This window comes from Typha angustifolia, chromosome 4 (genome assembly GCF_048772165.1).
Source record: "Typha angustifolia cultivar Huaian chromosome 4, ASM4877216v1, whole genome shotgun sequence".
Taxonomy (NCBI): domain Eukaryota; kingdom Viridiplantae; phylum Streptophyta; class Magnoliopsida; order Poales; family Typhaceae; genus Typha; species Typha angustifolia.
This window is the reverse complement of record NC_133242.1, coordinates 818,872-844,327: the sequence shown is the minus strand read 5'-3', so window position 1 is coordinate 844,327 and position 25,456 is coordinate 818,872. Positions and strand designations below refer to the sequence as shown.

General features: G+C 39.4%; 4 protein-coding genes and 1 pseudogene across 7 annotated transcripts; all 5 read right to left on the bottom strand.

The window, feature by feature from the left end:
* Positions 1 to 2,534: 2,534 nt before the first annotated feature.
* LOC140759794 (L-type lectin-domain containing receptor kinase SIT2-like) lies at positions 2,535 to 5,190 on the bottom strand. The gene is made up of 2 exons (XM_073096464.1): positions 4,760 to 5,190; positions 2,535 to 4,610 (listed from the first exon to the last, which is right to left on the bottom strand). The coding sequence occupies exons 1-2, from the start codon at positions 4,857 to 4,859 to the stop codon at positions 2,674 to 2,676; spliced, it is 2,037 nt and encodes a 678-aa protein (XP_072952565.1). The 5' UTR covers positions 4,860 to 5,190; the 3' UTR covers positions 2,535 to 2,673.
* A 981-nt stretch (positions 5,191 to 6,171) lies between these two features.
* LOC140759262 (L-type lectin-domain containing receptor kinase SIT2-like) lies at positions 6,172 to 8,315 on the bottom strand. Its single transcript, XM_073095772.1, has one exon. It carries the CDS (start codon positions 8,293 to 8,295, stop codon positions 6,301 to 6,303), a length of 1,995 nt encoding a protein of 664 aa, XP_072951873.1. The 5' UTR covers positions 8,296 to 8,315; the 3' UTR covers positions 6,172 to 6,300.
* A 2,485-nt stretch (positions 8,316 to 10,800) lies between these two features.
* Positions 10,801 to 13,019, bottom strand: LOC140759237 (L-type lectin-domain containing receptor kinase SIT2-like). Of its 3 annotated transcripts, none has more exons than XM_073095739.1 (2): positions 12,075 to 13,019; positions 10,801 to 12,023 (listed from the first exon to the last, which is right to left on the bottom strand). In XM_073095739.1, the coding sequence occupies exons 1-2, from the start codon at positions 12,928 to 12,930 to the stop codon at positions 10,936 to 10,938; spliced, it is 1,944 nt and encodes a 647-aa protein (XP_072951840.1). In that variant the 5' UTR covers positions 12,931 to 13,019; the 3' UTR covers positions 10,801 to 10,935. The 3 variants fall into 3 exon arrangements, with proteins under 3 accessions (XP_072951840.1, XP_072951841.1, XP_072951839.1); XM_073095740.1 differs by having other exon boundaries at positions 10,801 to 12,176; positions 12,273 to 13,019; XM_073095738.1 differs by having other exon boundaries at positions 10,801 to 13,019.
* Positions 13,020 to 14,903: 1,884 nt separating this feature from the next.
* On the bottom strand, positions 14,904 to 17,243 carry LOC140758606 (L-type lectin-domain containing receptor kinase SIT2-like). 2 transcript variants are annotated; one of them, XM_073094831.1, is made up of 2 exons: positions 17,152 to 17,243; positions 14,904 to 17,010 (listed from the first exon to the last, which is right to left on the bottom strand). In XM_073094831.1, the coding sequence occupies exon 2, from the start codon at positions 16,889 to 16,891 to the stop codon at positions 15,077 to 15,079; it is 1,815 nt and encodes a 604-aa protein (XP_072950932.1). In that variant the 5' UTR covers positions 16,892 to 17,010; positions 17,152 to 17,243; the 3' UTR covers positions 14,904 to 15,076. The 2 variants fall into 2 exon arrangements, with proteins under 2 accessions (XP_072950932.1, XP_072950931.1); XM_073094830.1 differs by lacking the exon at positions 17,152 to 17,243 and having other exon boundaries at positions 14,904 to 17,136.
* A 3,762-nt stretch (positions 17,244 to 21,005) lies between these two features.
* LOC140759241 (L-type lectin-domain containing receptor kinase SIT2-like) lies at positions 21,006 to 22,573 on the bottom strand (annotated as a pseudogene).
* Positions 22,574 to 25,456: the final 2,883 nt, after the last annotated feature.

Genomic DNA, 25,456 nt, shown 5'->3' with positions numbered 1-25,456 from the left:
GAACCGGCAAGCTTGCAGCTCCATTCGGCTTTGTCTAGCAAAAGATTAAAAGTACTTTGTGATGAAGGAGACCTCGGCGAAGAGCTTGTGGAAGAAATTAGAGGACAAGTTTATGACTAAGAGCATTGAGAATAGGCTTTATTTGAAGAAGAAGTTTTTTTGATTTTAGTACAAGGTTGGAACGCCTATAGTCGAGCATTTGAATGCCTTCAACAAGTTACTTGCGGATTTGCAAAATTTGGATGTGAAAATTTTGGATGAAGACAAAGCCTTAGTGTTGTTGAATTCATTGCCTGATGTATGTGATCATTTGACTACTACCTTACTGTATGGAAAGGAATCTATTCATTATGAGGATATTGCAAATGCATTGATCAATAATGAATATCGGAAGATGGATAAGCAGGTTTATACAGACTCTCCATCTGAAGCATTGACAGTGGATGGTAGATTGAAAACTAAAAAGTTTAGCAAGCTGGATGGATCGTCCAATAGAGACATTCCTGCTAGAGATGAATGTTCATATTGTCGCAACAAAAGGCATTGGAAAAAAGATTGTTCGGTTTTGAATGGCAAGGATCAGCAGAAGTAAAAGGCAAATGTGGCCGATCTTGAAGATGAGTTTGATGATTTGGATCTGGATATTGCACTTAGCAGTTCATCTATACCATGTCATACAGATGAGTGGATTTTGAATTCGGATTGCACTTATCATATGTGTCCTTATCGAGATTGGTTTTGCACTTTTGAAGAACTGAACAATGACATAGTTTTTATGGGTAATGATAATACTTGTAAAACTGAAGGAATTAGCACAATTCGTTTGCAGTTGCATGATGGTTCAATGAGAGAGTTGACGGGGGTACGATATGTCCCTCATTTGAAGAAAAATCTCATTTCATTGAATGCATTGGAATCCAAAGGCTTCACAATCACAATGAAAGATAGAATTTTGAAAATTGCATTGGGAATTCGAGCTGTGATGAAAGGCCTTCGGAAAATGAATTTGTATTTTTTGCAGGGCAAGACTATGATAGGCAGATATGGTCATGAATCACAAAGCCCAAATTCGAAGAATGAGGTCTTTAAGAGAATTGGAGAGTCTTCTATTTTGAATCAGAAGAATTTGCAAAATGGCATAAGCAAAGACTTTTCGAAGCAGGTGGAGAATGAAATCCTTGGTGCTCCGCCAAAGTCTACCAATTTGGATGTAGAAAACTCAAGTTTGCATAAGGTGGAGACCTCAACTCAGAAAATTTTACAGAAAGAAAAATCAATTGCAATTAGTAGACCTAGAAGTTTGCATGGTGTACTAACAGAATGGCATATGCAATTTTGGTTGTTCATGACGATAGTGCAGTTGTGAGGTCAAGGTCCAACATTGCTTGGACTTGATCGAGTATTTGCATGTTTGACTACTTAGCATTGGCATGGTGCACTTACTCGCTTTGCATTGGTAGAAACAGTTGTTTGGCATCTTTGAAGTCTCATTATATTTGTTTGTATTTGGGTTTTGGAGTGGTGCACTCACTTTGCAAGGGGAAGACCATTTGGAGTTTATTTTGGAATTGTTTGCAAAAATTGTTTGGATTTGGTGTCTTTTGATGCAAATTAGCAGGCGGTGCAATTTTGGGATTTGCAATTACTTTGCAATGGTGGAGTGTGATTTGGTGAAGTTGTGAATTTGTCACCAAGATGGAGAATTGTTAAAATTGGCTCAAATTCAGTTTCAACCAAAATTCAGCATGTATCAACTTTTCTGTGCTGCGTGTTCAAACGGGCCCTGTGGGCGTTCGAACACGAGCTCCAAACAGAGAGCAGTTTGCGATGCAGACGTTCGAACAGCTCCAGCCGCGTTCGAACGCGAGCCAACCCGAGAGCAGCTGTTTCTGGAGGTGTTCGAATGGGGCTTCAGCGTTCGAACACCCCTTTGGTTCTGTTGCTTTGATATTGAGCATGTTCGAATGCGCCCCCGAGGGCGTTCGGACGCGACGCGGAAAAACTCAATTTGAACCGGCTCTATAAATAGAAATATTGGGTTTTAGGGTTGGTGTGTGGACATTTTGCAAGAGAGAAAAGCTTGTAAGGGAGAGCCACCATTGTTTAGTGAGAGATTATAGTTGTAATCTCTTTGTATTTAAAGATTTGCATAGTGGATTAAAGATTGCTCCGCTCGTGGAGATAGGCACATTACCGAACCACGTAAATCGTTTCTCTCCCTCTTTTCTCTTTATGATTTGCATTGATTTGGTGTCCATACTTGTGATTACTCTGGATATTTGAAGTTCTCTACAACTAGCATCTTGCATTTGGAGTTCTCACATTGATATTGATATTAGCTTTACTAATATTTAGTTTGCCTCAAATTATTGTTATCCTATTTGGATTTATTTAAGAGTAAAGAGTTTTGCTTTCGCTTCTCTCACCCATTTGAAGTATTTGCACAACAAAATACACTCTCTAAAAATTCTTCAATTCAAGGATCTTAGTAGGAATCAACTGGAGCAGACATTGCTGTACTTTAAATAGCTTCCTAATAGTAAATCTGAGTGATATTCATACATTGTATATTAAAGTTATTGCCACGGCTGTTATAGTAGTTAGGATAACACTAACATAGAAAGCAGATAAAGACTATATATCACACCACTCTATCCTCATCTACTATAATCTTCATCCGGAGAGAAGAGATACAGTTGAAACAGAGAAGGGGTCGGACGTGAGAGGATCATCGAAACCTTCGTGCTGAAGCAGTGCCAGATCACTATAGCTCATATAAGTAGGCGATAACTCAGGGAGCGGCACATCGCCATCCAAGTATTGCATCACTTGGCGCATGGTAGGCCTAGCTGAAGGCAATGGATATGAACAAAGTAATCCAAGATTTAATACCATCTCTGCCTCCTTCACCACGTAGACTTGTCCCAATCTTGAGTCTAGTGTGTTAAGGATCGAGCCCTTATGCCAATTCTCTACCACCCAATCCACCAGAACAAGGTGCTCATCTGGTGCTCTCTGCTCCACTGGCCTCCTTCCACAAGCAACTTCTAATGTGAAAGAACCAAAGGCGAAAACATCGGTGAGAGTTGTCGCCTTGCCGGTTCTTGCAAGCTCTGGAGCGAGATAACCCATGGTTCCGACCACATGGGTGGTTTGCGGATCAGTTCCATGATCATATAATCTTGCTAGACCAAAATCACCTAATCTACCGTTCATCTCACTATCTAGTAGAACATTGCTGGCCTTGATGTCTCTGTGAATCACAACTTGCTCCCACCCCTCGTGCAGATATAGAAGACCTGATGCCACCCCCTTGATGATCTGGAACCTCCTATCCCAGTCCAGAGATGGCTTAGTGCTGTCATATAAGTATTTGTCTAAGCTACCATTTGGCATGAAGTCATAGACCAAGAGGAGCTCTCCTTTACGCCGGCAGTAACCCAGTAATTGGACGAGGTTTCGATGGCGAAGGCGGCCCATGCTCACGATCTCTGCTACAAACTCCTTCATCCCTTGCCTTGACTCATGAGACACTCTCTTCACTGCGACCTCCATTTTCGATGTGGGTAGCACCCCTTTGTACACTCTTCCAAATCCTCCAGTACCAAGTAGTTCATTCTCCTTGAATCCATTGGTAGCTTTGAACAAATCTTTGTACAAGAAGCGGTGAGGTCCATACTCGACCTCCCAATCTTCGAGCAGTTCTGCGAATTTGATTCTTCTCCTAGCAACGAAGAAAACAGCAGCGACGATCAATAGTGCAAAAGCAAATGAAGCTAAAGGCAATGAAATTTCCAAGGCCTTAGCCTTTGATCTTTCTTTAGGTCTTGTACGAGGAAGGGAAGGTAGTTTTGAGTAGTCGAATTCTTGAGCAATTCCATTCATCTTAAAGCTCCATCCAAGAACATAGTGTGCTTCCACGACGGAGCCAGTTGAAGAGGAGAATCCAACATACATGGTTTCCAACAACACAGTTGTAAGGTTGACAGTGGAAGACAACAAAGGTTTACTGGGTTTGGGAATTCCTAATGGAGATAAGGTGACATTTACTTGCATCTTTTCACCATCATAATCCACCCATACTTGCATGGCTTTGCCACTGATAAGGGTCAAGTTATTAAACAAGCCAGTGTTATCAGCATAGTAGCCAGCAGTGTGAGAATTGTTGGATGTCAAGCTATTGATATCAATACCAACATGGTTATCATCAATATCATGGAACTCCGGGCTATAACCTGTATCAAGCTCAACGGCGAATACATGATTTGTTAGGTTGCCATTGTTGTTTACATTGAAAAGTCCCAAGTACGAGCTGGACATGACATTAGAGCGGTTTGTGGTGGGAGAGATCAAGAAGGCAAGCCCATGGCCACCAACGGTGACATACAGAGGGATGATGGCGAACACATAGGTGGTAGAAAAGGAGAAGATTTTACCATGAGAAGAATTCTGAAACTTAAGAGGAGATGGATGGAAAGCGTGGCCAATTGTCTGTTTTGTGTTGTTGGTCAGCTTTAAGAGGCCGTTGGATGTTATTGATGCTACTCCATCAAGCTTCAGGTTTGCACCAGGAAATCCATTGTAGATAAATCCATCTTCACTTGCCGACGCTGCAAGATTTAGGAGGAGTAGATTGAGGAAAAATAAGGCCAAATTCTTGAGGAGCATTGCTATAAAGGAATCTTTAAAGGAAGAGAAACACAGAGACAAGATCTGTCGAGAAGTTTAAGCAAGTGGTCCGTGTATTCATTTATAGTACCAATGGCGTGACGGATGGCGATCGGGAGTGAAGGGCTTAGATTTCGGGTAGCAGTTCCCATATTTGCACGGACTAAAGATTCAATTGAATATGGAACCATCAACTATGGGGCCACTAATGGACTTCCATTCTTTATGGCTTTGATATTTTCTGGAGTATGTGATTAAGATTAGCTTCAAGACTCGAGGAGAGTAAAAAGGGCACAACAACTCTGAAATTTCAGTGATAGAGAAGGTCAAGAATTATAGAACATACAACCCAGCCCTGTCATCTTGAAAGTGTTAAAGATGGGCTCGAATAAAGGAAATGTGTTCGATTGGATCTGCTTTCTAATAGGTCTTGGTGGCTTTGATTACCTAGGCAAGAGAAGACTTTGCATATTTAAAATGTTCGAATGGACCCAGGAGTATTTGAACACTTTTCCACGTTTCAGAGTAATATTTTCGAGGTAGTGGAACGCTCCTAATGATTTTCTTCTCTATCAAGTCATCTCTCTATATATACAGATACGATAGAATTTTAAAATTATTATATAAAGAGATACTCGAGAGATATAATTATTATTATATTAAGGGAGATTGCAGTGTGAAATTTTTTTATATTTTAGTTTAAATTTGTAGATTGAAGCTTTGTATTGCCTGTGAATCTAAACATATCAAATCACATAAATTTTTTGTCTCTTTTTTTTTTCTTTTGTGGATTACTTGCAATTGGAGTTTTTGTTTGTGGTTAGATTATTTGGTTGCTATTACTCTATCATTAACATAGTATTTATGATTTTTTTATTTAATATTATTTTGCTCGTTACTATTCCATTAGAATGCGGTGTAAGTGTTTGGGATTCGGTTGCTGTCCTCTCGTTACTATTCCATTAGAGATTTGCGCAACAGAAACAGCATTAATCAACTTTATTGCCCAGTAACAATTAATGAGGCCTAGTTCAGTTGAACAAGGGGTTTCTTAGCACATAACTCCTGGTTCGAATCTCGACAGTACTTTGCAGAGGATGTCCCAACATAGCAGAGGCTTCTTGGGTTTAGACAATCCTATCAGAGTTATGGTGACATTAACCTGCGTCTCTTCACCATCATTAGTCCACCCATACACGTTTGGCTTGGCTGGCAGTAAGGCTCAAGTTTCTAGACAAGCCAGTGCTATCATTTTATTAATAGGGTTTACTTAAAAAACATGAGAGACAAATTACCTATGATTCTTCTGTAACGAGTAATGCTACAACATGGTTATACAAACTTGTTACAAGTTTGGACTTTGGCATGACACCATTTCATTGGAATAGCGAGTTTGATATCAGGATATATAAAGAAAAATAACAATCTCTAAAAATTCTTCAATTCAAAGATCTAAGTAGGAGTCAACAGGAGCAGCACTGTCGTACTAAAAAGCTTCCTAGTATTAATTCTGAGTGATATATGCATACATTGTATATTAAAGTTATTGCAAAGGCTGTTATATTAACTAGGATACCACTAACATAGAGAGCAGATAAGGACTATATATCACCTCTCTTTCTTCATCTACTATCATCTTCCTCCTGAGAGAAGAGATACAGTTGAAACAGAGGAGGGGTAGGACATGAGACGATCATCGAAATCTTCGTGCTGAAGCAAAGCCAGAGCACTAAAGCTCATATAAGTAGGCGATAACTCAGGGAGCTGCACATCGCCATCCAAGTATTGTATCACTTGGCGCATGCTAGGCCTAGCTGAAGGCAATGGATGTGAACAAAGTAGGCCAAGATTTAATACCACCTCTGCCTCGTTCACCATGTAGACTTGTCCCAATCTTGAGTCGAGTGTGTTAAGGATCGAACCCTTATGCCAATTCTCTACCACCCAATCCACCAGAATAAGGTGTTCATCGGGTGCTCTCTGCTCTACTGGCCTCCTTCCACAAGCAACTTCTAATATGAAAGCACCAAAGGCGAAAACATCGGTGAGAATGGTCGCCTTGCCGGTTCTCGCAAGCTCTGGAGCGAGATAACCCATGGTTCCGACGACATGGGTAGTTTGCGGATCAGTTCCATGATCATATAATCTAGCTAGACCAAAATCACCTAATCTACCATTCATCTCACTGTCTAGTAGAATATTGCTGGCCTTAATGTCTCTGTGAATCACAACTTGCTCCCACTCCTCATGCAAATATAGAAGACCTGATGCTACCCCTTTAATGATCTGGAACCTCCTATCCCAGTCAAGAATTGGCTTACTGCTGTCGTATAAGTATTTGTCTAAGCTACCATTTGGCATGAAGTCATAGATCAAGAGGAGCTCTCCTTTACGCCGACAGTAACCCAGTAATTGCACTAGGTTTCGATGTCGAAGGCGGCCCAAGCTCACGATCTCTGCTATAAACTCCTTCATCCCTTGCCTTGACTCATGAGACACCCTCTTCACTGCGACCTCCATTTTTGATGTGGGTAGCACCCCTTTGTACACTCTTCCAAATCCTCCTACACCAAGTAGCTCATTCTCCTTGAATCTATTGGTAGCTCTGAACAGATCTTTGTACAAGAAGCGGTGAGGCCCATACTCGACCTCCCAATCTTCGAGCAGCTCTGCAAATTTGATTCTTCTCCTCACAAAGAAGAAAACAGCAGCGGCCATCACTAGTAAAAAGGCAGACAAAGCTGAAGGCAATGAAATGTCCAAGGCCTTAGATCTTCCTTTAGGTCTCACACGAGGGAGGGAAGGTAGTTTTGAGTAGTCGAATTCTTGAGCAATTCCATTCATCTTAAAGCTCCATCCAAGAACATAGTGAGCTGCCACGACAGCGCCAGTTGAAGAGGAGAATCCAACATACATGGTTTCCAACAACACAGTTGAAAGATTGACAGGGGAAGACAACAAAGGTTTACTGGGTTTGGGAATTCCTAAAGGAGATAAGGTGACATTTACTTGCATCTTTTCACCATCATAGTCCATCCATACTTGCATGGCTTTGCCACTGATTAGGGTCAAGTTATTAAACAAGCCAGTGTCATCAGCATAGTAGCCAGCAGTGTGAGAATTATTGGATATCAAGCTATTGATATCAATACCAACATGGTTGTCATCAATTTCATCGAACTCAGGGCTATTAACTGTATCAAGCTCAACGGCGAATACATGATTTGTTAGGTTGCCATTGTTGTTTACATTGAAAAGTCCCAAGTACGAGCTGGACAAGGCATTAGATAGGTCTGTGGTGGGAGAGATCAAGAAGGCCAGTCCATGGCCACCAACGTTGGCATACGGAGGGATGATGGCGAACACATAGGTGGTAGAGAAGGAGAAGATTTTACCATCAGAAGAATTTTGAAACTTAAGAGGAGATGGATGGAAAGCGTGGCCCATTATCTGTTTTGTGTTGTTGGTCAGCTTTAAGAGGCCATTGGATGTGATCGATGCTACTCCATCAAGCTTCAGGTTTGCACCAGGAAATCCATTGTAGATAAATCCATCGTCACTTGCAGACGCTGCATGAGTTAGGAGGAGTAGATTGAGGAAGAGGAAGGCCAAAGTCTTGAGGAGCATAGCTAAAAAGGAAAGTTTAAAGGAAGAGAAACACAGAGACAAGATCTGTTGAGAACTTTAAGCAAGTGATCCATGTATTGATTTATAGTACCAATGGCCTAACGGATGGCGATGGGAAGTGAAGGGCTTAGATTTCGGGTGGCAGTTTCCAGATTTGCACGGACTAAAGATTCAGTTGAATATGGAACCATCAACTATGGGGCCACTAATGGACTTCCATTCTTTATGGCTTTGATATTTTCTCATGGAGAAGGACAAGTCTACAGTCTAAACAAAATTTTCTTCCTTGACGGAGAGTAAAAAGGGCACAGCAGCTCTGAAATTTCAGTGAAAGAGAAGGTCAAGTAATTATAGAACATAAAATCCATCCCTGTCATCTAGAAAGTGTTAAAGATCGGCTCGAATCAAGGAAATCCGTTCGATTGGATCCGTTTGAAGTTTCTTCCGGCTCTGTGTGCCGGAGCCTTTGAATGGGCCTTGGTGGCATTGATTACCTAGCCCCGAGAAGATTTTGCATATTGAAGTGTTCGAATGGGCTCCTGGGGTATTAGAACGCCTCCTTGCGTTCTAGATTAATATTTCGGAGCGCCCGAAATATTAACCTGCGTCTATTCACCATCATTAGTCCACCCATACTCGTTTGGCTTGGCTTCCAGTAAGGCTCAAGTTTCTAAACAAGCCAGTGCTATCATCTTATTGGCCAGCAGTATGTGAATTATTGGATATCAAGCTATTGACATACATACCAACATGTTTATTATCAATATCGTGTAACTCAGAGCTATAAATTGTATCTAACTCTACGTCGAAAATATGATTGCTTGAGTTGTCATTGTTGTTAATATTGACTTGGCATGGCATTAGACAAGTCTGAAGTGAGCGAGAGTATGAAGACAATTCCATGCCCACTAAGGTCATAAGATTGAGAGATAATTCCAATAACACAAAAGTGGAGGAGAAGGAGAATATTTTATTATTGGAAGAGTTCCGAAAGCGTTGAGGAGATGGATTGGAAGGCATGGCCTTTCTTCTCATCGAAGTTGTCTGTTACCCTTAGAAGGCCATTGGGTGTGTGATGGAATCTATGCCATCAAGTGTCAGATTGCACCGCTGAATCCATTGAACACAATTTCGTCATCGCCAGCAGAGAATGCAAGATTTAGGAAGAGGAGGAAAGAGGAGGAAAGAGAAAAAAAGAAAAAAAATTTGAGAAGCATGGCTAAAAAGACTAGAGTACAATTTTGCTAGTATACCAATACAGTAAAATAATTTATACCAAATATAAGTTCGAGTATAAAAAATTAGATTAACTATACTAGCACTAGTCTTATTTTATTCTTATTCCACGTTCCTATTTTTAAGCTGTAAAAGTGATTAGCTGATCTCACTTCTTAGACAAGTGATCTGATCTCACTTTTTAGACATGATTTAAGTAATTTAAACTAGACTAAAAAAATATAGTGTTTGACTGTGAACTAGACTGAAAGTGTAAATATTAACTTTGATGTGATACGGAAAAAAAAGATGTTGATTTTTGAAGAAAAATAGATAATATATCAAATTAATGGACTAAAATGCCCTTCAACTTTGATGATTTTAGACGAAAATATTAGTATTTAATAAAACTAATTAGAAGTTTTAAAGTATATCAAATAATTTGTATTTTTTATGAAAAATAATCTTTTATTGCAGGTTTATACCTTGTTAGTCTGCAGATGACGTTGAACTTATAGATTTTGCATGCTCGTAAGGCTTACAAGTATTGCTTTACCTTTATTTTTTTCTCTCCTACTAAGATTACTGACCTGTAATTCCATTGTTGGCTTACAAGCCCCAACTATACTATAACTAACATAACTTTTTTCCTCCGACTGAAAGTCTGTCAATCCATGGCCATAATATAAAGCAGCCCCCTTCTTATAAAAATGACAATGGAGGAGGACAAAGTTGATTGTATTTTTGCTACCTATTTAAAATTTAGCTACGGTTGCTCTGTTTCTCGCAATATCTTAAGTGTAGAAACCCTTGCCAGTTACAAAGAAAGGCAAAGTTTATAGTCCTACCATTTCCAAAAAGTAGAAATTTGACTTCAATCACCATCAAGTTATGAAGACATAATAGAAGATCACATAGAACATCAAATAAGATAGTTCACAGACTAAAATCATGCATCAGCAACACAGACTAAAAATTGCCGAGGAATGAAAGAAATACATAAAGTTGTACTCGTAAGAAACAACTGCACCTATTAATAGGTTTACTAATTCATTGTGCATGCCTATCACTAGAGTTTGACATGAGAGAAACATTACTTATTATTTTTCTGTAAGGAATAATGCTACAACATGGTTATACAAACTTGTTAGAGGTTTGGACTGTGGCATTACTCCATTTCATAGTAGTTAGTTTGATATCAGAGTATCAAAAAGAATACTCTCTAAAAATTCTTAAATTTAAGGATCTATGTAGGAATCAACAGGAGCAGACATTATTGTACTAAATAGCTTCCTAATATTAATTCTGAGTGATATGCATACATGGCATATTAATAATATTGCCTAGGCTGTTATAGTAGTTAGGATAACACTAACATAGAAAGCAGATAAGGACTATATATCACCACTCTATCCTCATCTACTATCATCTTCCTCCAGAGAGAAGAGATACAGTTGAAACAGAGGAGGGGTCGGACGTGAGACGATCATCGAAACCGTGGTGTTGAAGCAGTGCCAGATCAGTAAAGCGCATATAAGCAGGCGATAACTCAGGGAGCGGCACATCGCCATCCAAGTATTGCATCACTTGGCGCATGCTAGGCCTAGCTGAGGGCAATGGATGTGAACAGAGTAGACCAAGATTTAATACCATCTCTGCCTCGTTCACCATGTAGACTTGTCCCAATCTTGAGTCTAGTGTGTTAAGGATCGAGCCCTTATGCCAATTCTCTACCACCCAATCAACCATAAGAACATGCTCGTCTTGTGCTCTCTGCTCTACTGGCCTCCTTCCACAAGCAACTTCTAATATGAAAGCACCAAAGGCGAAAACATCAGTGAGAGTTGTGGCCTTGCCGGTTCTCACAAGCTCTGGAGCGAGATAACCCAAGGTTCCGGCGACATGGGTAGTTTGAGGATCAGTTCCATGATCGCTTAATCTAGCTAGACCAAAATCACCTAATCGACCATTCATCTCACTGTCTAGTAGCACATTGCTTGCCTTAATGTCTCTGTGAATCACAACTTGCTCCCACTCCTCATGCAGATATAGAAGACCTGATGCCACCCCCTTAATGATCTGGAACCTCCTATCCCAGTCCAGAGTTGGCTTAGTTCTGTCATATAAGTATTTGTCTAAGCTACAATTTGGCATGAAGTCATAGACCAAGAGGAGCTCTCCTTTACGCCGACAATAACCCAGTAATTGCACTAGGTTTCGATGTCGAAGGCGGCCCAAGCTCACGATCTCTGCTACAAACTCCTTCATCCCTTGCCTTGACTCATGAGAAACTCTCTTCACTGCAACCTCCATTTTTGATGTGGGTAGCACCCCTTTGTACACACTTCCAAATCCTCCTGTACCAAGTAGCTCATTGTCCTTAAATCCATTGGTAGCTTTGAACAGATCTTTGTACATGAAGCGGTGAGGCCCATACTCGACCTCCCAATCTTCAAGCAGCTCCGCGAATTTGATTCTTCTCCTCACAACGAAGAAAACAGCAGCGACGATAACTAGTACAAAAGCAAATGAAGCTAAAGGCAATGAAATGTGCAAGGCCTTACTTCTTCCTTTAGGTCTCGTACGAGGAAGGGAAGGTAGTTTTGAGTAGTCGAATTCTTGAGCAATTCCATTCATCTTAAAGCTCCATCCAAGAACATAGTAAGCTGCCATGACAGTGCCAGTTGAAGAGGAGAATCCAACATACATGGTTTCCAACAACACAGTTGAAAGATCAACAGTGGAAGACAACAAAGGCTTACTGGGTTTGGGAATTCCTAGAGGAGATATGGTGACATTCACTTGCATCTTTTCACCATCATAGTCCACCCATACTTGCATGGCTTTGCCACTGATAAGGGTCAATTTATTAAACAAGCCAGTATCATCAGCATAGTAGCCAGCAGTATGAGAATTATTGGATATCAAACTATTGATATCAATACCAACATGGTTATTATCAATATCATCGAACTTAGGGCTATTAATTGTATCAAGCTCAACGGCAAATATATGATTTGTTCGGTTGCCATTGTTGTTACTATTGAGTAGTCCCAAGTACGAGTTGGGCAAGGCATTAGAGAGGTCTGTGGTTCGAGAGATAAAGAAGGCAATTCCTTGGCCACCATTACCGACATCCGCGGGGACAATGGCGAACACAAAGGTAGTAGAGAAGGAGAAGATTTTACCATCAGAAGAATTCCGAAAATTAAAAGGCGATGGATGGAAAGCGTGGCCCATGATATGCTTTGTGCTGTTGGTCAGCTTTAGGAGGCCGTCGGATGTGATTGATGCAACTCCATCAAGCTTCAGGTTTGCTCCAGGAAATCCATTGTAGATAAATCCAGCTTCACTTGCAGAGACTGTAAGATTTAGGAGAAGAAGATTGAGGAAAAAGAAGGCCAAATTCTTGAGGAGCATAGCTATAAAGGAATCTTTAAAGGAAGAGAAACACAGAGACAAGATCTGTCGAGAACTTTAAGCAATCGCTCGGTTGTGTAGGCATATAAATCAATCGCCGGCTTACAAGTCCGCAATCATTATATAAGTAAGGCCACGTTTTTTTTTCTCCCTAAGGTAAGGTTACTTTCTTCAGTCTCATAGGCTTATATGTCTGCGTCCAATGCTATTATTATTATTATTATTTTTAAATTACTAGTATTGCAAATATTTATTAAAAATTAAAAAAAATTATATTTTTTATGGACAGAAATGTACTTATCTTGTAGAAAAAATTAAAAAATTAAAATAGGTGTATCGTTATTATTTTCATGTGACATAAAATAGTAAAAAAATGAGTATGTTATGCAGATATTACTAAAATATTATTATTTAAATGTAAAACATAAAATTCAAGTTTTTTCAATTGTAAAATTATAATTTTGAGAAAAAATAAATAAATTTAGAGTTATTTATATTTTCTTTCTTCTCTCTCCCATGATCTTGGCTAGAGAAAAAAAAAAATATTTGATTACAAGACACTATTAAAAGTTGGTAACCAAAGATTCGGACACCAACCCTGAATCCAAACCGAAAGCCGAATGATGCCTAAAAATATTTTTCTATTCTTTCAGCCAATCATAGGCGTAGCCCCCCAAGTGCAAAGAAATTGCGGCAATTGGCGTAGCAGACCACCTACTGCTGCTGTACTGGACCAGACTCCGTCGTATGGAGGGAAATTTGAATAAAATAAAGCAGGTACATTATAAAAATAAGCGAGTTTTATAATTCACATCTCATATTTTATTTATTTTATTATTTATATTTTATCTTTAGAGATTTTATAATTTGACCCTTTATTTTTTTTATAATTCTCATTAAACACAATAACATTATTTTGATTAACTAAAATTGATCAAGTTACTCAAATACTCATACTAATCTCTCATTTTCTATATCCTTCTATCATTTTTTCCACCTACCTCTCCCACCGATGTCATTATCGTTGCGGCTATCACCTTTCCTAATCTTTACCCTTTCCCCATGTTCTCCTCCTCCTTTTCTTCTTCTTCTTTTTCTTCTCCTTGTTTGAAAAAAAATTAAAAAAATTAAAAATAATAATTTAGATATTTATAAATTATTTTATATATTATAATAGAATATTTTTTTAGTATCATCTAAGTTAACTCAGAGTATTAAGTAAGAATTATTGAGAAAAAGATAAATCAAATTAAAAATCCTTAAAAAAAATATAAATCATAAAATAGTTAAAATATAGGGTGTTTTTTTTTATAAAAACTCTAAATAAATAAATAGGGTGGAGGACAAAGTTTATTGTTGGTAGTTCGCAAAGATAATTAAAAACGGGTTTGAGTGAAAAAAAAATATATATTTTTGGTGCAAATTTTCTAACACGAAATGATGCCTAAAATATTTTTCTACTCTTGCAGTCAGTCATAGGCAAAGCATCCAATTGCAGAAAACTTGCTGCAATTGGTGTAGCAGACCATTTCTGCTGCTGTGTACTAGACCAGACTTGGTCATATATAAGTTGTATATAATATGAAAGGGAAATTTGCATAAAACGAAGTAGCCCCCTTATAAAAATGACACTGGAGGAGGACAAAATTGATCTTTTAACAGTCTAATCATGCATCAGCAACACAGACTACAAATTGCCGTGAAATGAACGCCATACATAAACTCCTGCTCATAAGAAACAACTACACCTATTAATGGGTTTACTAATTTATTGTGCTTGCCTATTACGAGAATTTGACATGAGAGACACATAACATCTGATTCTTCTGAAAGGAGTAATGCTCCAACATGGTTAAACAAACTTGTTAAGAGGTTTGGACTGTGGCATTACTCCATTACATAGTAGTTAGTTTGATATCAAGGTATTAAAAAACATACACTCTCTAAAAATTATTCAATTCAAGGATCTTAGTAGGAATCAACAGGAGCAGACATTGCTGTACTAAATAGCTTCCTAATATTAAATCTGAGTGATATGCATACATGGTATATTAAAAATATTGCCAAGGCTGTTACAGTAGTTAGGTTTACACTAACAAAGAAAGCAGATAAGGACTATATATCACCACTCTATCCTCATCTACTATCATCTTCCTCCAGAGAGAAGAGATACAGTTGAAACAGAGGAGGAGGACATGAGACGAACATCGAAACAGTGGTGCTGAAGCAGTGACGGATCACTAAAGCTCACATAAGTAGGCGATAACTCAGGGAGCGGCACATCGCCATCCAAGTATTGCATCACTTGGCGCATGCTAGGCCTAGCTGAGGGCAATGGATGTGAACAAAGTATTCCAAGATTTAATACCATCTCTGCCTCGTTCACCATGTAGACTTGTCCCAATCTTAAGTCTAATGTGTTTAGGATCGAGCCCTTATGCCAATTCTCTACCACCCAATCCACCAGAATAAGGTGTTCATCTTGTGCTCTCTGCTCTACTGGCCTCCTCCCACAAGCAACTTCTAATATGAAAGCACCAAAGGCGAAAACATCGGTGAGAGTGGTCGCCTTGCCAGTTCTCGCAAGCTCTGGAGCGAGATAACCCATGGTTCCGACGACATGGGTAGTTTGCGGATCATTTCCATGATCATATAATCTTGCTAGACCAAAATCACCTAATCTACCATTCATCTCACTGTCTAGTAGAACGTTGCTGGCCTTAATGTCTCTGTGAATCACAACTTGCTCCCACCCCTCGTGAAGATATAGAAGACCAGATGCCACCCCCTTAATGATCTGGAACCTCCTATCCCAGTCCAGAGATGGCTTAGTGATGTCATATAAGTATTTGTCTAAGCTACAATTTGGCATGAAGTCGTAGACCAAGAGGAGCTCTCCTTTACGCCGGCAGTAACCCAGTAATTGGACTAGGTTGCGATGGCGAAGGCGGCCCATGCTCACGATCTCTGCTACGAACTCCTTCATCCCTTGCCTTGACTCATGAGACACCCTCTTCACTGCGACCTCCATTTTTGATGTGGGTAGCACCCCTTTGTACACTCTTCCAAATCCTCCTACACCAAGTAGCTCATTGTCCTTGAATCCATTGGTAGCTCTGAACAGATCTTTGTACAAGAAGCGGTGAGGCCCATACTCGACCTCCCAATCTTCTAGCAGTTCTGCAAATTTGATTCTTCTCCTCACAAAGAAGAAAACAGCAGCGGCCGTCACTAGTAAAAAGGCAGACAAAGCTAAAGGCAATGAAATGTCCAAGGCCTTACTTCTTCCTTTAGGTCTTGTACGAGGAACGGAAGGTAATTTTGAGTAGTCGAATTCTTGAGCAATTCCGTTCATCTTAAAACTCCATCCAAGAACATAGTGAGCTGTCCGGACAGGTCCAGTTGAAGAGGAGAATCCAACATACATGGTTTCCAACAACACAGTTGAAAGATCGACAGTGGAAGACAACAAAGGCTTACTGGGTTTGGGAATTCCTAAAGGAGATAAGGTGACATTTACTTGCATCTTTTCACCATCGTAGTCCACCCATACTTGCATGGCTTTGCCACTGATAAGGGTCAGGTTTTTAAACAAGCCAGTATCATCAGCGTAGTAGCCAGCAGTGTGAGAATTATTGGATATCAAGCTATTGATATCAATACCAACATGGTTATCATCAATATCATGGAATTCAGGGCTTTTAATTGTATCAAGCTCGATGGCAAATATATGATTTGTTCGATTGCCATTGTTGTTCATATTGAAAAGTCCCAAGTACGTGCTGGGAAAAGCATTAGAAAGATTGGTGGTGGGAGACATCACGAAGACAATTCCATGACCACCAAGGTTGGCATACTCAGGGATGATGGCGAACGCATATGTGGTAGAGAAGGAGAAGATTTTACCATGAGAAGAATTCTGAAAGTTAAGAAGGGATGGATGGAAAGCGTGGCCCATCATCTGCCCTGTGTTGTTGGTCAGCTCTAGGAGGCCATTGGATGTGATTGATGCTACTCCATCAAGCTTCAGGTTTGCACCACGAAATCCATTGTAGATAAATCCATCTTCACTTTCAGAGACTGCTAGAATTAGGAGTAGATTGAGGAAGAGTAAGGCCAAAGTCTTGAGGAGCATTGCTAAAAAGGAATCTTTAAAGAAATAGAAAAACAGAGGCAAATCTTTTGAGAACTTTAAGCAAGTGATCCATGTATTTATAGTACCAGCGGCGCGAGGGATGATGTCGGGGATTGAAGGGTTTATAATTGGCGTAGCAGTTTCCAGATTTGCATGGTCTGAACATTCAGTTGAATTCTATCAACTATGGGGCCACTAATGGTCATCCAATCTTTATGGCTTCGATATTTTCTGAAGTATGTGACCAAATATAAGCTCCAAGAGTCGAGGAGAAGGACAAGTCTTAGTCTAAACATTTTTTAACTTCCCTAAAAGGGAGGTAAAAAGGAGAGAGACAACCGCTCTGAAATTTAGTGAAGGAGAAGATAAAGTAATTACAGAACATGCAATCCTGTCAATCTAGAAAGAGCATTAATCAAGTTTATTGTCCATTAACAAATAGCAATTAATGAGGCCAAGTTCAGTCGAGCAAGGGGTTTCTTAGCATACAAGACCCCCCTACTTCGAATCTCGAACGGGTACTTTGCAGACGACGTCGAAACATAGCAGAGGCTTCTTGAGTTTAGACAGTAATCTGCGTCTCTTCACCATCATTAGTCCACCTAACTTGTTTGGCTTGGCTGTCAGTAAGGCTCAACTTCTTTAACAAGCCAGTGCTATCATCGTAGTGGCCAACCGTATGTTTTAATTATTTGATCTCAAGCTATTGATATGAATTCCAACATCTTCATTATCAATCCCATGGAACTCAGAGCTATAAATTGTACGTAGCTCTTCGCCAAAAACATGATTGCTTCAGTTGCCATTGTTGTTAATATTGAGAAGGCCCAAGTATTAACTTGGCAAAGGCATTAGACAAGTCTGAAGACAGAAAGGTGGTGAAGGAGACGAGAAGATTTTACTACTGGAATAGCTACGAAAGCTTAGGAGAGATAGATATAGGGGTGAAAACAAATAGAATAGTGTTCCATCTCTCTCTCCTCTCTCTCTCTCTCTCTCTCTCTCTCTCTCTCTCTCTCTCTCTCTCTCTCTCTCTCTCTCTCTCTCTCTATATATATATATATATCTGTATTCATATTTTAGGTCCAAATATAAATATTGAATGGATAATAAAATTTAAAATTATATTCTAATTAAGATAGAGGATTGAATGAATTAAATTTCTAACGAATTATAATATTTTATTTAGAAATAATTAACATAAAAATATTAAGAGTTTTATTAAAAAAAATTGTATGTTAAATATATATAAAATTAGCAAAATTAATCTTTATAAATAATACAAAACACATTATTAATGATAATATTAATATTCACTATTTAAATAAGCAAACTAAAAATTATAAATTATTCAAAAAATATACGGATATTTAGATATCCGATATTTATATCCGTATTCAGAAAAATCATATATGGCCTATATTTGAATCCATATCCGTTTTTAAAAATCCTATCTATATTTAAATTAGATAGAAATTTTTTATCCTAATTGGATTGAATAGCGAGTCGAATCAAAATTAATCCGCTCCTGCTTACATTAGGGCCGGGCAAGTATTGAATCCTGGTCCATTCTGTTCGATAGCCGAGCACAGCACCTCCTAAGTCTATCAACTCGAGTCCTGCACTTATTCTCATCTCTCAGCCTTGATCCTGAAGCTTTAATGACTTTCCTTCTCAGTGGTGTTGTTTGTTACCCTTAGAAGGCCGTTGGGTCTCATGGATGCTATGCCATCAAATGTGAGATTTGCACCTGTGAATCCCTTTAAGATAATTCTGTCATCGCTAGCTGAGACTTAACGATTTAGGGAGAGGAGGAATGAGAAAAATGAAAACCTCGAGAAGCAAGGCTAAAGAAAATGGAATACAACTTCACGTCACATTAAATATAATTATTATGTATTATATTAGTATACAACTAAATAATAAATTAGTTTATGTTCTATAATACTAATATATAAAATTAGAATAACTAACTAATATTAGTCTTATCCCATCCTTATTTCACGTTCATGTTTAATTTGAGTTTAAATTCTGGATATAACTAGTTGACTCTATTTTTTAGTCATAATTTATATAGTTTAAATTTATACTAAGAAAATATAGTGTTTAATTATAAACTAAATTAACAGTGTAATTATTATCTTTGATGTGATATACAAAAATAAAAAATATGTTGTTTTAGAGATAAATAAATAATATATAAAATTAATTGATCAGAATACATTTTGGTTTTAATGATATTAGACAAAATTATAATTATTAAATAAAACTAAATAGTTAAAGTTTTAAAATATATCAAATAAAACTAATTATTTATCCTGCAAGCTTATGCGCTTGTGAGCCCGGCAAACACCGTTAAACTTGTGGATTTTTATGCTTACAAGACTTATAATTATTATTTACTTTTTTTTTTCTCTTACTAATGTTGCCGGCATGTAAGTCCATTGCTTGTTTACAAGCCTATAACTATACTATAAATAACATCAATTTTTTCTTTTTAGTTGCAAGCCTGTAAGTCTATTGCTAGATTATAAGCCCGCAATCATCATTTCTTTTGCTAAGGCAAGGATACTCTCTTTTCGTCGTCTAGGCTTGTAAGCATGCTTGAAATACTTTATTATTTTTTTAAATATTTTAATCTTGTAAACTTTATTAAAAAAAAGTTTAAGCTACTATAGGATTACAACTGCTTGTGGCTTAAGGTAGCAACCACCTTAAAAATTATTATGAATTTAGTAAGTTTTAATTTCTTTTTCTAAAAAATTATATTTACTTTGGAAATAGAATTGAGGATATACATAAGAGAGAATCCAATACAAAGGCATTATTACTTTAATATGACATTAAAAAATAAAAATATATATTTTTAGAAAAATTGAGTATGTCATGGATATAATACAAAAATATTATTATCAAATTTATACAATATAACGATGACTTATTTCAAGGATAAACTTATAATATGAGAAAAAAAAAATTAAATTTATACTTATTTATATTTCCTCTACCGGTGAACTTAACTTAGTATTTCATTATTAAATATAATTAGGGATCTCTAACCAAATTTAGGGATTAGCAACGAACTCAAACCTAAAATAATTTTTATTATTTCTGCTCTCGCAGCCAATCATAGGCTGCAAAGCAACCAATTGCAGAGAAAGTGCTGCAATTGGCGTAGCAGACGACCTTCTGCTGCTGTCCTCATATATAAGCTGTATATAATATGAAGGGGAAATTTGCATAAAATAAAGCAGCTCACTTATAAAAATGACAAAGGAGGACGACAAAGATGATCGTGTTTTTGCTACCTATTTTAAATTTAGCTACGGTTAGAAAAAGAAGAAGAAGAAGAAGAAGAAGAAGAAGAAGAAGAAGAAGAAGAAGAAGAAGAAGAAGAAGAAGAAGAAGAAGAAGAAGCTATGGTTGCTCTGTTTCTAGCAGTATCTCACAAGTGTAGAAACCCGAATATTGTTTTATTTTACCAGTTACAAAGAAAGGCAAAATTTACAGCACTATCCATCATTTCCAGAGAATAGAAAATTTGATTTCAATCACCATCACGCTATAAAGACATTAATAGAAGATCGCGCAGAATGCCAAACAAGACTGTTCATAGTCTAAAATCAGGCATCAGCAGCACTGACGACAAATCGCCGTGAAATGAACGCCATACATAAACTCCTGGTCATAAGAAACAAGTGCACCTAAAAATGGCTTTACAAATTTATTGTTCTTGCCTGTTACAAGAATTTGACATGAGAGACGCATTATCTATGATTCTTCTGGATTATAACATGGTTATAGAAACTTGTTGCAAGTTTGGACTGTGGCATTACTCCATTTCATTGGAATAGTTAGTTTGATAAGGGTATTAAAAAAACACTCTCTAAAAGTTCTTCAATTCAAGGAGCTAATTAGGAAGCAACGGGAGCAGACACTATTGTACTAAATAGCTTCTCAATATCAATTCTTTTTGATACGCATACATTGTATATTAAAGTTATTGCTAAGGCTGTTGTATTAACTAGGATAACACTAACATAGAAAGCAGATAACGACTATATATCACCTCTCTATCATCTTCTTCCTGAGAGAAGAGATACAGTTGAAGCAGAGGAAGGGTAGGACATGAGACAACCATCGAAAACTTGGTGCTGAAGCAGTGCCAGATCACTAAAGCTCATATAAGTAGGCGATAACTCAGGGAACGGCACATCGCCATCCAAGTATTGTATCACTTGGCGCATGCTAGGCCTAGCTGAGGGCAATGGATGTGAACAGAGTAGACCAAGATTTAATACCATCTCTGCCTCCTTCACCATGCAGACTTGTCCCAATCTTGAGTCTAGTGTGTTAAAGATCGAGCCCTTATGCCAATTTTCTATCACCCAATCCACCAGAACAAGGTGCTCATCTTGTTCTCTCTGCTCTATTGGCCTCCTTCCACAAGCAACTTCTAATATGAAAGCACCAAAGGCAAAAACATCGGTGAGAGTGGTCGCCTTGCCAGTTCTCGCAAGCTCTGGAGCGAGATAACCCATGGTTCCGGACGACATGGGTGGTTTGCGGATCATTTCCATGATCATATAATCTTGCTAGACCAAAATCACATAATCGACCATTCATCTCACTGTCTAGTAGAACGTTGCTGGCCTTAATGTCTCTGTGAATCACAACTTGCTCCCATCCCTCGTGCAGATATAAAAGACCAGATGCCACCCCCTTAATGATCTGGAACCTCCTATCCCAGTCCAGAGTTGGTTTAGTGCTGTCATATAATTATTTGTCTAAGCTACAATTTGGCATGAAGTCGTAGACCAAGAGGAGCTCTCCTTTACGCCGGCAGTAACACAGTAATTGGACTAGGTTGCGATGGCGAAGGCGGCCCATGCTCACGATCTCTGCTACAAACTCCTTCATCCCTTGCCTTGACTCATGAGAAACTCTCTTCACTGCAACCTCCATTTTTGATGTGGGTAGAACCCCTTTGTACACACTTCCAAATCCTCCTGTACCAAGTAGCTCATTGTCCTTAAATCCATTGGTAGCTTTGAACAGATCTTTGTACATGAAGCGGTGAGGCCCATACTCGACCTCCCAATCTTCAAGCAGCTCCGCGAATTTGATTCTTCTCCTCACAACGAAGAAAACAGCAGCGACGATAACTAGTACAAAAGCAAATGAAGCTAAAGGCAATGAAATGTGCAAGGCCTTAATTCTTCCTTTAGGTCTCGTACGAGGAAGGGAAGGTAGTTTTGAGTAGTCGAATTCTTGAGCAATTCCATTCATCTTAAAGCTCCATCCAATAACATAGTAAGCTGCCACGACAGTGCCAGTTGAAGAGGAGAATCCAACATACATGGTTTCCAACAACACAGTTGAAAGATCAACAGTGGAAGACAACAAAGGCTTACTGGGTTTGGGAATTCCTAGAGGAGATATGGTGACAGTCACTTGCATCTTTTCATCACCATAGTCCACCCATACTTGCATGGCTTTGCCAGTGATAAGGGTCAATTTATTAAACAAGCCAGTATGGTCAGCATAGTAGCCAGCAGTATGAGAATTATTGGATATCAAGCTATTGATATCAATACCAACATGGTTATTATCAATATCATCGAACTTAGGGCTATTAATTTTATCAAGCTCAACGGCAAATATATGATTTGTTCGGTTGCCATTGTTGTTACTATTGAGAAGTCCCAAGTACGAGTTGGGCAAGGCATTAGAGAGGTCTGTGGTTCGAGAGATAAAGAAGGCAATTCCTTGGCCACCATTACCGACATCCGCGGGGACAATGACGAACACAAAGGTAGTAGATAAGGAGAAGATTTTACCATCAGAAGAATTCCGAAAATTAAGAGGCGATGGATGGAAAGCATGGCCCATGATATGCTTTGTGCTGTTGGTCAGCTTTAGGAGGCCGTCGGATGTAATTGATGCAACTCCATCAAGCTTGAGGAAGAGGAAGGCCAAATTCTTGAGGAGCATAGCTGAAACATCTAAACCTCCAAATACACGTGTAAACCGTGTGGGTAAATCCTCCCACGCGGTGTATCACATGACCTGTCAGTACAAGGATTTCACAAGGCACACAATAGCACAATTTCACCATAAATAAACTCAACTATAAAAGTCCGGATACAAGTCCACAGGCCACAACAAGCCTCCCAAATATACATCTAAAATACAATGCTAAAGTCCAAAATACAACATCATTACCACGCCCTCGCAGGGGCTTAACACAACCAACATACATACTGAAAAGGAAAAGCAGATACTCCTCGCTACCCGCACCTACATCCCCTAGCTCTGAAATAATGCCACCACGAGGTGGTGAGCTTACAACCCAGTGAATAGGATCCATACAATTTAAAATAATGAAATCATATGTGTATATTCAATGTATGCCCATATTTGCTAACGATAACGATATGCTTATTGAAAAGACTTATCACAATTTACTAAATCAATGCAATTAATAAAGATTACCAGTCACTATCCTGGAATATGCTGGTTCCTAAACGTATCATGATAAGTTAACACAGATATAAAGCTTGATACAATCTCTTATTCGTACACATCTCAATCATAGGTTTTACATGTTATGCATAGCAATAAAATAGCAGTTTAGTCATCTCAGACTTACCAAACCATTAAACATTAATCATACTTATCATCGCTCATTGAGCTATTCACCACACAGGGTAAATACTCTCAAGAAACTATCATCCATCACATAATCATCCATCATCTCATACATCGAGGGGGATATATACACATCTAGCGGTAATGTCATCTACACGTGTATGACGACACTACATGTGACCGGTTGTCTGTGGCCATCAGACTAAGGACCCCAGTCGTAAGCCCGTATCTCACTCTCTCTAAATCATCACCGCTCTCAGCGGGAGAATCAGGAGTTTTTGGCTCATCCACAGACGCCCTAACCCTGCGTCGTCGGGTACCGCTAGAGTTATATCCCCGCCTCACAATCATATTCTTCTATCATCGTAATCTAGTCCTAACTATGCAGTATAACTACCTGAATGCCACACAGGCTTTCCGACCTCAGGTGTAGGCCGCTAATAGTATAGTTATATAAGGTACACTCTACCATTAACCCTGGGCTAAGTGAGTAAGTGGTGCAGTGTCTATGAGTGTATAAAGCATGTTATAGTCATCATGATCATTACATTCTATATTCACAGCAATCATACATCTATGCAATAATATACCATACAGGGCACATGTAAAGCATTATCACATTAATGTTTGTGCTACATTAATATTCTCATAATGATATGATGAGCAAGTTATCAATAACCACATATGTAGGGATATAACATGTGTACTAACTGCATGCATTAATACTGACATTTCCTACAGTGTCATGACAGGTATAATGACTCTAATTATGTTATTCTAGATTTGTATAACTCTACTCGCCTGGGAGATCTCCACCGTATAGTAAAACTCGTCAGCTAGCCGGCTCCTCCGGAAACCCAAAATCTTCCTCAGGCGATGTCAATCCTATTTATGCAAAAGATAAACGGGTCCAAATAACCCTAAATGGGCTAGGCTAGAGGCAATGGGTAGGCTCAAACCCAACCCAAAAAGTAATAGGGCCTTGGTGGGCTGGGGGCCCAGCCACAGCCCACCAAGGTTGGAATAGTAGGCTGCAGACTGCAGCCCACCCAACAATGGGCTAGTGGGCTATAGCCTGCAGCCCACTCGGATCCAAGGCCAGGTGGGCTGCGGCCCGCAGCCCACCCAGACTGAGTTGGTGGGCTGCAGTCTGCAGCCCACCCTAATACTAGCTTAGTGGGCTGCAAACCACTACAGCCCACTAAGGGGGAAATGGGTGGGGGTTAAACCCCCACCCCTCCACCCTATCTCCTCCCGATGGAAGGAGGCGAGGCGGAGAGAGGGGTCCACGAGGTTGGGGGTTGCGGCGGCGCGGCACGAGGTCGGCGACGTAGCGCGAGGCCGACGACACGGCCACGAGGCCGGTGGCGCAGTGCGAGGCTGGCAGTGGTCACGAGATCGCCGGGTAAGTGAAAAGAGGGGAAAAAGGGAAAGAAAAGGAAAGAGAGGAGGAGGGCCGACGACGACGGGCAGCGCTCCATGGCCGGCGGCCATGGCGGCGCCTCCTCTCCTCAAAGAGGGCCCGAAGCCCAGAGTGGGCTTCTCTCCTTCCACTGGAGCTCCACGGATCGGCGGCTAGACACGAGGTCATTGGCCGCCGTGGACTCCGACGACGGCGAGGGGGGGAAAGCTTACCGAAAAAGAGAGGGGTTGGTCGGCAAGCTCGAACGATCTCGGTCCGGGCTTTGGCGGCTTCGAGGCTGTCGGCTCCGGCATCGGCAACCACGAGAGAGAGGGAGA

What these genes read in the sequence shown, in the direction of transcription:
- LOC140758606 (XM_073094830.1), bottom strand. Translation starts at nt 17,065, where the DNA reads ATGCTCCTCAAGACTTTGGCCTTACTCTTCCTCAATCTACTCCTAATT.
- LOC140759237 (XM_073095738.1), bottom strand. Translation starts at nt 12,930, where the DNA reads ATGCTCCTCAAGAATTTGGCCTTCTTTTTCCTCAATCTTCTTCTCCTA.
- LOC140759262 (XM_073095772.1), bottom strand. Translation starts at nt 8,295, where the DNA reads ATGCTCCTCAAGACTTTGGCCTTCCTCTTCCTCAATCTACTCCTCCTA.
- LOC140759794 (XM_073096464.1), bottom strand. Translation starts at nt 4,859, where the DNA reads ATGGTTCCATATTCAATTGAATCTTTAGTCCGTGCAAATATGGGAACT. An exon ending in CGCCATCCGTCACGCCATTG is followed by an intron (nt 4,611 to 4,759) that starts GTACTATAAATG and finishes TAAATCTTGCAG; the next exon opens with CGTCGGCAAGTGAAGATGGA.